The 13,762-nt window shown below is 40.5% G+C and overlaps 1 protein-coding gene across 1 annotated transcript; it reads left to right on the top strand.

Annotated features, from left to right (window-relative positions):
• Nucleotides 1–1,116: 1,116 nt before the first annotated feature.
• On the top strand, nucleotides 1,117–8,951 carry rrp8 (ribosomal RNA processing 8). Its single transcript, XM_037677591.1, has 7 exons — nucleotides 1,117–1,496; nucleotides 1,673–1,919; nucleotides 2,058–2,928; nucleotides 6,150–6,279; nucleotides 6,348–6,454; nucleotides 6,539–6,635; nucleotides 8,571–8,951. The coding sequence occupies exons 1-7, from the start codon at nucleotides 1,392–1,394 to the stop codon at nucleotides 8,682–8,684; spliced, it is 1,671 nt and encodes a 556-aa protein (XP_037533519.1). The 5' UTR covers nucleotides 1,117–1,391; the 3' UTR covers nucleotides 8,685–8,951.
• The last annotated feature ends 4,811 nt before the right edge of the window (nucleotides 8,952–13,762 follow it).

Below are 13,762 nucleotides of genomic sequence, written 5' to 3'. Positions count from 1 at the left end.
TTTAACCATTTTGGTGCTTTATGTTTGTTAAAAACAAAGCAAATTTAGCCTTTTATTTATACAGGTAGTCTCATTGAGCCACGAGAACTCATTTTCATAATGACATAAATGACAGGCAAATAAATTAAATATAGTTTTGTTTATGTTTTCCCTTACAAACCTTTCTGGCAGTAATGCATGTCTTGTACTTAATTCTTCTATTCATGGCTGCCCTTAAGTCAACTCACTACACAAGTTATGTTTATGTTTGTGCACATAAATGTTCTCAGACTCTATTCATGCTGATGTTCGGCGTATTGTTTTTATGCCTAGCGCATTTTTAGTTAACGTTTTTCCTTAGTTCATATCTTAGATCTTATTACTGTTTTTCTTTGACATTTTATTGTTGGATGTAACTGGGACCCTGTTTACACAATTTCGTTCCACCACATGTAACACGTGGTGCAAATGACAAATAAAGAAACTCTGATTGACTCTCTCTGACATTTGTATTCGTGTCCATCCAAGGTAGAGCCCCACATGAAATGGTTTGAGTTTTCAAAGAGAAAATAAAAGGTCCATATAATTTTTTTGTCTTTTTTTGTCTGTAAAACTTAATAGTTTATGATTAAGCTGGAGCAGGAACAGAAAAACAAGAAACACTGACAACCTTTCTAATTTCCAAAAATAACATTACTTTAACATCTGTTAAGTTCCTGGCAAGAACTAATGCAAACATGTTCCTGTTTTTAGTATTCTATACCGCCTCGTAATCTAGCTGTTTTTTTCACTATATTTGCTTTTAATTATCATTTTGTTTTCAACTGTAAAAAAAAATACAAAAAATAATAATTTGTATGCCTCATTTGTGATGGTCTTTTGTTGTCATTCCACTTTTGTCATCACTCTGTTAAAATGCAGGTCTCTCTTTTAAATGAGTCCTCGTGGCTCAATGGGACTAACCTGTTTGAATAAAGGTCGAATTAATTAATTATATTATTAATAATTATTAATTGTTGATGGTTATTATTATTATTATTATATTCATAATAATAATAATACCCAACATACATTTTTACTAAAGGAAAACTCTATATCCCAGATATCTGTGGGATGCTACGTCATCAATGTGCGCCTCTTCTGTTTTGCTTCCTCGACGCGCATGAGACAAATCAACGTGGTTTTCTCCTACTAAATGTTCCTGCTTCTATAATAATTAAAACTTTTAGTTTTTAGTTTTTTCTCGGAACACATTCAGATTATAATATTCTTAACAAGTAAATCGGTTGTTTTTCTTGTTTTGCATCCGAAACGTTTTGGTTAGAGAAGAAACGGAAAAGGTAGACTACTATATTATACTAGTACTAGTATACTATTTGGGTGGTTAAATTTCCTACAGTGTAAGAGTAAACATGTTTGATGAATACGAGGATTGGAATGACGAACCAGAAGCAAATATTTGGAGTCAACCCGTATTTACAAACACACAGAAAGATGACAGCAGCTCAAACGTAAAGGTACACAACCTTTCATTGATTTTCCTTTATAGAAGTGAGAACAGAGCCAACAAGTAAACTTCCCTAATCAGTTTTTATAAAGATAATGTTTTATAGTGTCATACTATCTGAATTTTGGGCAGTTACACCTCAACTACTTGAAGGTATTATACTTATTGTGAATTTCCCTTCATCAGTCCAAGGTTGTTGGGAAAAAGAGCCTGCTGCGGACCCTGCAGACACTGGGATCAGTACCGGAGTGGAAGAATGACAACGAGATGGATAGTGACAGAGAGACAGACGTCACTTCATCGCAGAGTAAAAAGAAGAAAAGGAAAAAAAAGAGAAATAGTGGAGAGAAATCAAAGCAGCAAGAAGGTGGAGATGTTCAGACTGTAAAGGAGGGGAAAACTGTGTCAGAAAAGAAGAACGTAAACAAACCTGGTTAGTGATCACACGTTCAGTTCTGTACATCAACGGCATTATAAAATAAACTATTATTTCTATTTAACTTGTTGATTTAGCCAGGGCTTGAGTGTCCACACTCTTCACTGTGTCTAACTGTAAATCCATTTTTTTCAGGAACTCTGCAGACAAACAGCACGTCTGCAGACGAGACAAAGGAGAAAAATATCACAGAATCACAAGTGGATGTAAACAAACCGCAGAGCGCAGAGAAACTTAGCAGACAACAGTGGAAGGTCAAGATGAAGAACAAGAGAAGATGTAAAAATAAATACCGCCAGGATAAACCAGAGGAGAATGTAAACAAAGCGCAATCTGTTGATGGACAGGAACCGAAAGAAGAAACCCAAATAGAATCACGTAGCAACAATAGTCACTGTGAAAACAATGGTCACGCAGAAGAACAACAAAAGAAAAACCAGCATAAACCAGTGAAAAGGAAAAATACAGATGTGGAGATGGATTTATTTACTCCAGCAACAATGAAAAAGCAACAAAAGGCAGAGAAAAGGGTAAAAGGTGGAAAGACTACAACCAGTGTGTTTGGAGGTTCTGCTGATGGATCGAATCAGGAAGCAGGTGGGCTTCAGATGATCAGGAGTAATCAGCAGCAGGCTGCCAGAAAACCACAGAAACCCGAGCTGACCAAAGAGCAGAGTCGAAAAAGACAGAAGCTGCAGAAAATCCTCCTCAGCCAGGAAAAGGATAAACATGAAGCTCAAGAGGAGAGAAACGTCGCTCAGATGGAAGTAGAGGAGGTGGACCAAAGCCACTCTGACTCCCTCAGGTCCCGCATGGAGCAGCGACTGGAGGCGGCTCGGTTCCGCTACATTAATGAACTGTTGTACACTACGACCAGCGGGGAGGCGAAGCGCATGTTCCGACAGGACCCGCAGGCCGCCAGCGTTTACCACAGAGGTTACACGGCCCAGGTTCAGAGATGGCCCTCCAATCCAGTGGACGCCATCATCTCTTTCATTAAGAAAAGGTGAGACGACGGTCAGTGTTGCCGTGTTTTTATTGTTGCTTTTCTTCGATTGCTCCGTTGTGCAGGGGTCACCACAGTACGCAAAGTCGCACCGATCGCCCTTCTTGACGCAACCTGGGCTCGAACTCACAGCCTCAGGATTACAAGATCACTGCACGGACCACCGAGGTGCCACAGTCCTGATGTTTTATTATTATAGTTCTTAATTGTCTTAGGTTAATGTTGCTACCTCACTATAAAATCCAAGATGTATCCCAGGAATGTTAGGAAAGGTTTGTACAATTAAGAGGGCACTTATTTTAAACAACTTTTTAAACTACAGTCTTGTCATGAGATCCACAATAACAAAAGTTAGGTCCAACCAACCAGCTTCACACAGTTTGGTTGAGCAAATAAGCGATCACTGAGCTCAAGCCTGTTTTTAGACGTCTTTCTTCTTTTGGATTTTCACTCTTCAGGAGTCGCCACAGCGAGTCATCCTCCTCCATCTCACTCTGTCCTCACTCCAACTACCTACATGTCCTCTCTAACTGCATCCATATATATTTGTCTTTTTCCTGGCAGCTGCATTTCTAACATCCTTCTACCAGTATACCCACTGTCCCTCCTCTGGACATGTCCAAACCATCTCAGTCTGGCCTCTCTAACTTGATCTCCCAGTTGTTCAGCCTGTGCTGTACCTCTGATGATCTCATTCCTAATCTTATCCATCCTTGTCACTCCTAAGGAGAACCTCAACATCTTCATTTCTGCCACCTCCAGTTCTTTCTCCTGTCTTTTTGTCCATGTCTCTATCTCCAGACCATACAGCATAGCTGGTCTCACCACTGTCTTGTAAACTTTTGACCTCTGTTGACACCCTTTTGTCACAAATCACTGCTGAAACTTTTCTCCATCCTGCCTGGACTCTCTTCTTCACCTCTTTACCACACTCCCCGTTTTCCTGTACAGTGGACCCCAAGTACTTGAAATCCTGCACCTTTGTGGCCCCTGCTCCTTGTAGCCTCACTGTCCCACCGGCCTCCCTCTCATTCACACACATGTACTCTGACATCATTTTTCCTGTCAGTATGTTACTCAAGCAGCACGGCTCAGCTGGTAGAACCGAGAAGGTTGCCAGATCAAATCACAGCCTGGGATCTCTCTGGGTGGTTTGCATGTTTTCTCTGGGTACTCCAGTTTCCTACTACGGACCAAAAACATGCCTGTTAGGCTAACTGACAACTCCAAATTGTCCCTTGGTGTGAATGATTGTCTCTTTGTCCCTGTGATGGACTTGCGACCTGTCCATGGTGTCCTCCGCCTCTCTCACAGTGGCTGCTGGATGTGGACACCAGTGACCCCTGTCAACTGGAAAGGAAGAAGCGAGTAAAGATAGTAGCTAGCCAGATGGAAGAATGTTAGTCAGCTTTTCTGTGCAGAAGGTCTGCAAAGCTGCAAAATTCCCCACTGTTCCAAACACGAAGTCTGATCTTAAACTACCTGAAATAAGACATTTATACTTCAGGCTTTTCCTCTGTTACTTTTTTACACCACTAAGTACCTCTAGTATGTGTGCATCTTCTAGCAGCTTTGCCACAATCTCAAACAAAACAGCTGCTGAGTACTTTATTTTATTATCAGAGCCTCCTCTGAAATATTTTAAAGCTAACCAAATGCATCAATAAAATCTGTGAGAAGAAACGGCAGTTTTCACTCTCACATGTTGTGCATCTAATGTGACTAATAGTTATTATAGTTTGACTACAGGCTCGAACTGCATCAAGATGCTGAAAGACACATGAAAGTTTAAAACTTTGTACATAGAATCATGGTTTACAGTTAATCACCTACTTCTTAAAGGAAGGAACTAAAATTTGCAATCAATGTCTACACGAGGGATCAGTGGACACTATGGGGTTAACAGGTATTTTAAATGTCACACAGGTCATGCCATCTTATTCTGGTTATTTTACTGAATTACATGTATGATAATAGTTTTGTACTTTTTCATCTCAACTACTGTGCTTGCCACCGTACACGTGGCACCACCGTATAAGTTGCATCAGTCCAAATATGTCTAATAAAGTGGAAAAAAAAACCCATAAATGCATCGCTTCGCCGTGTAAGTCTCAACTATTATGCGTCACCGCTGACCACCCGGAAATGTGGGCCGGTGTGCCAAAAATCGATTGGCTGTCAAATGGTGGCTGCAAGAGCATGCACAGGAGGACTTAAACAAGAATTTAACAAGATTGACACTTAAAAACAATTATTTGTTTGCTCGAAACTATAGCAAATGTGTCTCAGTTTAACTCTTCCTTAATAAATGCACTTTGGCAGTCAAATCAGCTGCATTTCAAAAGCTGATGTGCGTTTCAGGAGCAAGCAGAGGGTCGACTCGCTGTGCATTTCTTCAGAATTTAACAAGATAACCACCTAAAAGCAATTATTTGTTTGCCTGACATTATAGTAAATGTGTCTCAGTTGAACTTTTCTTTAATAAATGCACTTTAAATGTAAAATCAGCTGCATTTCTCCTGGGCGGTGCAGCGAAATGCAGCTGATTTGACGTTCGCTCCATGAGTTCCGGAGCGAGACGAAGGTTATGGCAAGCCAAGTGTCTCATTAATAACCACTTTTAGCTATTTGTGAGACACTTGGCTTGCCATATTACTTGACCACCCTCTAGTGGCTGAAAATGGTAGTGTTCAACATTTTCCATGTCAGAATGAATGAAATAGTCAGATCTCAGCCAAAAATTGGGTTATAAATGTGGAGAAAAACATTCCACGTTTGTGACACATATCCATGTAAAAGCTTCACCGTGTTTTATCTGTGTTGTGCGAATACAGATCTGTGCATTGATTATTACAGAGTAATAAAACTCCTCAGCCTTGGCCTTTTTCCAGGACCGTTCCAAGTTGTCTCTTTGCATCTGGAGTCTAGAATAATTCGATCCTTCCTCGAGTCCATCTCAGCTTCTCGTTAACATCCTCACACAGCTGCAGTAAAGAACAAACGCAGTATATCACTGAGCTGAAGACTTTCTGACAGCAGGAGTCCTCGCAGCAGCTTTGTGGGTGTTATTTTAATCAGCGCTTCATTTTGCTGCTGTGAGGGAAGGAACTTGCTGACGTCGGCAGTTTGCGCCGAGAGAACAAACTTTTCCTGTGAAGTTAAACCCCTCACTGGTTTCAGCTGATTCCTGTTAAAAACTTGTTTCGTGTGATTCGTTGCAGGCCTCCTTCGCTGGTGGTGGCAGACTTCGGCTGTGGCGATTGTAAAATAGCGCGCAGTGTGAAGAACAAAGTGCACAGCTTCGACCTGGCTGCCACCTGCGAGCTCGCCACAGTGTGCGACATGGCCAGCGTGAGTGTCTTTCTGTTCAATAACCTCGTGACGTTCTTTGATTTTTAAGAAACATTTCTTCTGTGCAGGTGCCCCTTGGTGACGGCTCCGTGGACATCGCCGTGTTTTGTCTGTCCCTCATGGGGACCAACTTGGCAGATTTCTTGGCCGAGGCCAATCGAGTTTTAAAGATGGGGTAAAGAAGTAAAGTCACTGGCTCGTATAGCTGTTGAGTTTTACTTATAACTAATCTGTGGTTGGTTTTGTCCAATGGTTGCAGGGGGATCCTCAAAATAGCAGAAGTAGCGAGTCGATTTGACAGCGAGCGATACTTCATCACAGCACTGACACGACTGGGATTTAAGATGACGTCCAAGGTGAGGCAACAAACATCTGGAACTTTGTGTTATTGTTATTTTATGTGTCGAAGTCGAAAGGCGAACATTTTATGGTTTAGTCTACATCCGTAAACTTTCTCTGTTCCCGCCCACTTCTGGTCTACTCAAGATAATTCAATGAATTTAAACCCATATTCATCATCACAAGACGGAGTGTCTCATATTTTTCACCACCCAAGTTTCAAGGTCCAGTAGGCCTGTCACGATAACAAATTTTGCTGGGCGATTGATTGTCTCAGCAATTATTATCAAATTTAAGAAAAACTGTTTAATTTGTGTTGCATGTAGTACATTTTTTGACCACCAGATGGCAGTATAAGACTGTTTGAACCAAAGGATGGTTAGTGAGGGGGCGAGCAGCGTGTCTCTTTAAGAAAAATGGGAGGGAGGCCCCTTGACATGACATGGACTGTCTCTCTTCGGTTCTCAAAATGGCGGACGCTCGGTGGTTTGAGCTCTTTAGCTTAGCATCTTTCACACAAAGTTTTTAATAAAAAAAATCAGTAAACAAGTTCTCAGCTTCTTTTTGCAGAGAAAAACAACTTGTTACATGAAGGCACGGGTTTCAGCTGTGAATTTTGGAGCTTCGACAAGACGGAGGTTTACTTCCCGAGGTCGGCTGAGACGCTGAGAAGCTTAGCTTCTCAGCGTAGCTGCTTTTAACAATCCAAAAACACGATTTTAACAATCGTGCTTTTAACAATCCAAAAACATGATTTTGGACGGTTAAAATAGATTTTAAAGAGAAAAGAGAGGGGGTGGGTCAGTAAAGAACACCGGAGTTGAGCCTTTTGTCATCCAGTGTCTTCAGAAAGAGAGAGACACGAAGAAACGATAAGCTGATAAATGAAAATTAGATTGATCATTTTCATTTATCATGCGATTAATTGATTTATTGTTTATTGCGACAGGCCTAAGGATAAGGCTACAAATCTAGGTCAGAGGTCATACAAGGTCTTTGCTTGTCCAACTCATTGCTGAAGATCAGGGGGTCTGCAGCCTGCGACTCTGGAGCCACATTTGGTCCCTCTTCAGCGCCTCTTTCAAGCTTTGATTAAAACTAACATAAAACTGAATTTTATTTTTTATACAAACAACAAAAAAGGATCAGTTCGAACAGTTTTCCTGTCATTTCTTTTGCAAGTATGTGAACACTGGAGTGAGTACAAGGAGTAAAACATACTTTAACGTCATGCTTTATTTCTTTATACAAAGAACTGTCTTCATAGTTTATAGATTTTTTTAATTAAAAAAAGGTAAAATCTTTTTTTAATTTTTTTATTTACCCCCTTTACAAGAATCTGGTCTTTTACTTTAATAAATGTTAAAAATCATTAGATATTTTTTGCTTTATAATGTCACCCATACTGGCCACAAAAGACCCCTCCAGCAAACCTAACATGGCCCATGGACCACCAGTTGAAAACCACAGTTGTAGCTGGTTGTTGCGGCTCCGGACACGTTTAATGTCGTGAACGAAGGCGTAAAAATGTCTCTTCTGATCGTAAAGGTTGCAGACCCTGCTACAGATTGATGCGCCGTAGTTTGTCGACGGTCGAATAACGTCCCACGATACGCTTCATTTTAATGTGATCACGTGTTCTAGCTTTTATACAACAAACCAAATGGCTCAGAATCTAATAATAAAAAGTATATGCATTGTGCACTTTTAAATCAAAATGACAACATTTATTTCATTATTTATTTCAACGTTTGCCACGTCTCTTGGCACACACTGGGATGTGGTGGCTGCCAGCAGCTTGGTTTATAATTTACAGCGGGCAGGAAGCTGCAGGTTGAACAGACTGTTAAATATCACGTATGCAGATAAACTGTGAGTTAATCCTACGTGAGGACTGCTAGCTCACATATTTGTATTACCGTGTGAAAATAATTGTTTGTTTTCCCCTTTAGGACACAGAAAACAGTCATTTCTACTCCTTTGAGTTTGTGAAGACGGGAGATGCTCCAAAAAATGTCAAGAAACTTGGACTGCAGTTGAAGCCCTGTTTGTACAAGAAAAGATGATGTCAGTGGAAGACTTGCTAAATGTGCTAAATGTTTGTATCAGTCATCAGAACAGTCAGCTGTGCTTTGTGGATGTATTGTTTTAACATGAACAGTGGGATGCAAATAATCATTTACAATTTTAAGTAGAGTAACCCAGAGCTAAAGTTCGGCAGCCATCTCAACCATCAGTGTTTTTAAACGAGTTTTGTTGCAGCGAAGAGTATTTTCTGCTCATATTGAGGATTTGTGTTTTTTTTTTTTTTTTCTTTCTTCAGAAAGTTTCAGTTCTGATATTTCTGGGTCGTCCTGCTTGCACTGCTCTTTGAACGTTCATTTGAACATGAATAACAATATTTTGTTCTGATAACGGTCCACTTGGCATCCACTGCGAGTTATTTTAGTTTGTACCGAGTTTCTTTTCCCGTTCCACTGACTTCATGTTCACGATCGACCCTTCCACAGATTAACAACGAGCGGGGGATTATCATGAAACTACACCTTTACATCCTCTCTTTTCTGTTGTTTATGCCGCTGCAACCTAAAAGCTGTGTTTTCCACCAATCCAGGAACTTGTTTTAAAATGTAATGAGGAGACTTCCATGTGCAAAGTATTGAGGTGATGTATTTTATTGTTCTCTCTTTCCTCTGATTAAACTTCCATTAAAAATGTCTTTGTGCAGTGTCACTGCTAACTGGAGCAGTATGCAAAACAAACTAGAAAATGTTTGCCCACCACTTTGGGTACCCAAATTATTGCACAAATATCTTGTTTTTAACTAAACTAAACAAATAAGACGCAGTGGTTTTGATTCAAATGTTGCAAATAGTTTAAATAAATAACTTAATCCATTATGCAGGTCAGTTATAACTTCAACTACATTGCAAAGACTACATTTTTATATTGCCACTATGTTAGATACATTTATAAAACTATTATTTTTCTGCATCAGTACATTGTTTTTGTTTAATTTGTTGGTTTTATTTGCCATGTTTCAGGTGCATACTGGTGTCTTTCGAGCTGAATTTGCTGGATTCAGTTTTAATATTTTTAAGAGAAGTATTCTAAAGAGGAAAAAGTATATGAACCTTTAAACAAATCTGGACTTTTTTTGTAATTGTTCTGTTTATAGTACAGAATTTACCTATTATATATAAAACTATATGACTCTTCATATTAGCTGACTGAAAATATGGAAATGTTTGAACAAAAGAGAAAATGGCAAAAATGGTTTTAATAAAACGTTTTTTTAAAAAGTAATACAGTATGTATAAAACAACATATAAAATTCAAGTAAGGCTTAAAAAAGTGCAACCTTTTTGTCTTTCAAAGTCTTAATGCCAATCTGTTTAAAAGCCCAGCTTAATTTCAGTGCTACGTTTATACAAAAATAGACAGAATTTAAACAGTAAGTTGTAAAAATGCACATTTTAAGCTGCATTTGAGTTGTAAAAGCCTCTCTGTGCTCACACTGTACTCTTGACGTCAATGACTATGGAGTAACCGGTGCTCTGAGTGTACTCCTTCTCTGGTCCAGGCTTCACCTCAGGAGAACCAGGCTCCTGCATGAGACTAGTCAGGCCCGAGACAGACTCACGCGCCTGAATTAGAAACAAGAATGACAGAACTCGAAAGTTTTCTATGTATAAAATATAAATATGGATATTGAATGTTTAAACGTACCTTGTACAATGTTCTGTTCCTTCTTTTGCTGTAAAACAAACCACAATAATTTAGATTTAATAAAAATAGTAAGTATCCTGATGCATGCTCAATAATCCAGGTAGAAAAATCCAAAAAAGTTCAATCTGGTCCTCTGGACATTCAAAAAAGCAAAAAACAAAACAAAGCAAAAAAATCTAGAAACGTTTTGTCTCTCATCCAAGAGACTTCCTCAGTCTGAGGTGCTGTTTTCAGCTCAGTCTCTTAAATAGCACCTTCTCAGAGTGGATCAACCAGTTTTGCTGCTGACAACCAAAAACAGCTGATCACATGCTCAAGAAGGACCATCAGCCTAACAATGGATCATTAGCACACTGATGGCTGTTTACTGTTTACAGAGGGCTGAGTGATACTAGCAATCACAGCATTGTAAGAGGGGGACAGTTGAACCCGGAGGCCTCCACCCCTGTTTAATGATGGACGATTTCTTTTCACAAAGATGGCCTCCTTTACTCCTCTCTCAAACCATCGTTCCTCTCTGTCCAGGATGTGAACATCTTCATCCCTGAAAGAGTGACCGCTGGCCTGGAGATGAGTGTAGACCGCAGAATCCTGGCCTGATGATGTTGATCTTCTGTGCTGGGCCATCCTTTTGGCCAGTGGCTGTTTTGTTTCCCCGATGTAAGACTGATCACAGCCCTCCTGACACTGAACAGCATACACAACGTTACTCTGTTTGTGCCGGGGGACTGGATCTTTGGGATGAACCAGTCTTTTCCGTAATGTATTTTGGGGTTTAAAAGCCACTGGGACGTTATGTTTAGAAAATAAACGTCTCAGTTTCTCTGATACCCCCTCAACATACGGAATGACCACTGGTCTGGGTCTGGGTTCCTCCTTTTCACCTGATGGCTGACTGGAGTCCTGTTTGGGTTTCTTCTCTGCTTTCAGGAAGGCCCAGTTAGGATATCCACATTGCTCTAGAGCCTGTCTTGTGTAGGATTTCTCCTTCTGCCTGGCTCCTGAGCTAGTGGGGACGCTGTCTGCTCTGTGATACAGAGTCCTGATGACTCCTAACTTGTGCTCCAAAGGGTGATGGGAGTCAAACTGCAAATACTGGTCTGTGTGGGTGGGTTTGCGGTACACCTCGGTTTGCAAATGTCCTCTATCAGAGACTGAGACCTCACAGTCCAAGAAAGCCAACTTGCCATTTTTTGCCACGTTTCTAGATTTTTTTGCTTTGTTTTGTTTTTTGCTTTTTTGAATGTCCAGAGGACCAGATTTAATTTTTTTGGAAAAATAGTAAGCATTATTTTTGTCTTGTCCACTAGATGGCAGTGTAATGTAATTGTATAAACTGAACTAATCCAAGATGTCAAAATGATGTGAATGCACTAGAGTACAGCAGTGGTCCAACTCTTCACTGATCTCTGAGGACTTACTTTGTTTAATACAACTTCAGTGATGTCAACCCATGGGTGCTGGGTGCTGCTGAGTTCAGACAACTGGAGGTGAGGGTTCCCACAATAGCTCTGCTCTTGGAGTCATATCGACTTTCCCAATTTAGCTCTTTCAAAACCCTCCCCTCAGTACAAAGCCATCGAAACGGACTCTGCCATCAGTCTTACTGAAACAAGTGTAAACACTAGTCGTATAAGTCTGGTCTCTTCTGATCCTGAAGGCACAGATGGATTATGGTAGTTTGTACACTTCCACAATAATAATAGTTTTGTGTCATCAGCAACTTCTCCCAGAAACATTAGGGCTTGACAACAGGGATTTTTGGTGAACTCCTGTCTGGCTTTTTTGTGTTTTTCTGTTGGTGGTGAAGCCTAGATCTTCTTCCATGATTCAAAATAGCACAAACAATCAGAAAGGGACATTTCTTTACCTTGGAGTTCAGCTTGAATGGTTTTGGATGGTTTCCTTGGCTCCTAACTAACATCTGCACTGTCCATGTAATGAACTTTGGGTTGCATTTATTCTTGCATCCATGTCTTCGGAGGTTGGCTACAGTCCCATAGACCTTACACTTCTAAATAATCGTGTCAGCTGCAGTCAGAGGAACGTGAAGCTGCTTGGAGCTGGGCCTGTGGGATCCACATTTAGCATGGATATAATCTTTCTGAACTCCTCAGGCAGCTCTTTGCTTTTTCTGGTCCATGTTCAGTGTGGCGTACACAGTGATACCAAACTACCCAGTGGCAGGTTTGTTGGCTTTAAATAGACAGAGTGGTTGATTAAAAAAAGTTGAGACACCTGTGATAATAATTACAGTCAAGCATTTAGTTTGAAACTGGACTATAATCTGCTCATTTTATTTTAGCAGTAACAAATGATCATTTCCTTTTTTATTTTTATTTTTTATAACAAAAAGGTAGATATATATCAGACAGTTGTTTTTACCTGAATCATACGGTGGCCCTGGGGAGTAAATGAACAACATTTGAAAAAACAATTACATTAAGGCAAAGCGGAAGTGGCCGAAGCAGAAGTGGCCAAAGCGGAAGTGGCCGAAGCGGAAGTGGCCGAAGCGATAGTGGCCGAAGCAGAAGTGGTCGGAATTTCATCCGGTTTGGCTTATCGTAATTCCGTTTTTTTCAAATGTAATTCCAGCCACTTCCGCTTAGGTTAATGTAATTCTATTTTTCTCAAATGTTGTTCACTTACACCTCAGGACCATCGTAGGATCACCATTCAAGAGAAATGAAGCAGAGTTAAAACGAGCTTTATGAGCACCAGCACATTTATTCACGTCCTCGTATTCTGTGAAACCACAGATGTTTTTGGGACTGGGACTGAAATCCCTTACCAGTTGTAAAAGACTGGACTCTTCGCCTTTTGCCACAAGTAACAGCGTTAAGAAATGAACGCGTGGAATGTTTAGACTGATGTACGGGAGCAGGAATTTTATTTCAAAAACTTCCAAAAGCACTTGAACTTTCTGCTCCCTTACCCTCAGTGTTTCCAGGGTGGCAGTGAAAATTATTGACCAGCTATCACAGACTCTTCTGCAAGAAGTAGAGCTGCTAAAAGCCAGAGCAGGAAACTAGACCTTCAATCTGTCGATCTCACTGAGGAACTATCTCTACCTGTGTGCAAACAGGGCTGCGGTGGCAGAGACACTTGTCTGCATCAGGCACGGCTTTCCTGTTTGTGAACATGTTAGTGGTTGACGGTGAGTTGGGTTAACGATCCACACATCCTGTTTGTCTCGTACTGCACCGGCAGCGTTGCCCTCGTTTACACATCAGCACATCACTTGCTAGGCCAAGGCTAAGCTACAGAACTGCTCAGGGGTCCACACAGTTTCTGAAAGCCAGCAGCTCAGGGGCCGGACATTCAGCGATTGAAGTCATTATGTAAATAAACCAAGTACCGTATTTTCCGGCGTATAAGTCGCCCCGGAATATAAGTCGCATCAGTTAAAAAAAAA

The sequence above is a fragment of the Nematolebias whitei genome, chromosome 6 (assembly GCF_014905685.2).
Source record: "Nematolebias whitei isolate Nwh7 chromosome 6, NemWhi1, whole genome shotgun sequence".
Lineage (NCBI taxonomy): Eukaryota > Metazoa > Chordata > Actinopteri > Cyprinodontiformes > Rivulidae > Nematolebias > Nematolebias whitei.
Note: the sequence above shows the minus strand (reverse complement) of the source record. Positions and strands in the feature narration are given on the sequence as shown.

What these genes read in the sequence shown, in the direction of transcription:
- rrp8 (XM_037677591.1), top strand. Translation starts at nt 1,392, where the DNA reads ATGTTTGATGAATACGAGGATTGGAATGACGAACCAGAAGCAAATATT. An exon ending in ACAGCAGCTCAAACGTAAAG is followed by an intron (nt 1,497 to 1,672) that starts GTACACAACCTT and finishes TCCCTTCATCAG; the next exon opens with TCCAAGGTTGTTGGGAAAAA. An exon ending in AATCGAGTTTTAAAGATGGG is followed by an intron (nt 6,455 to 6,538) that starts GTAAAGAAGTAA and finishes CAATGGTTGCAG; the next exon opens with GGGGATCCTCAAAATAGCAG.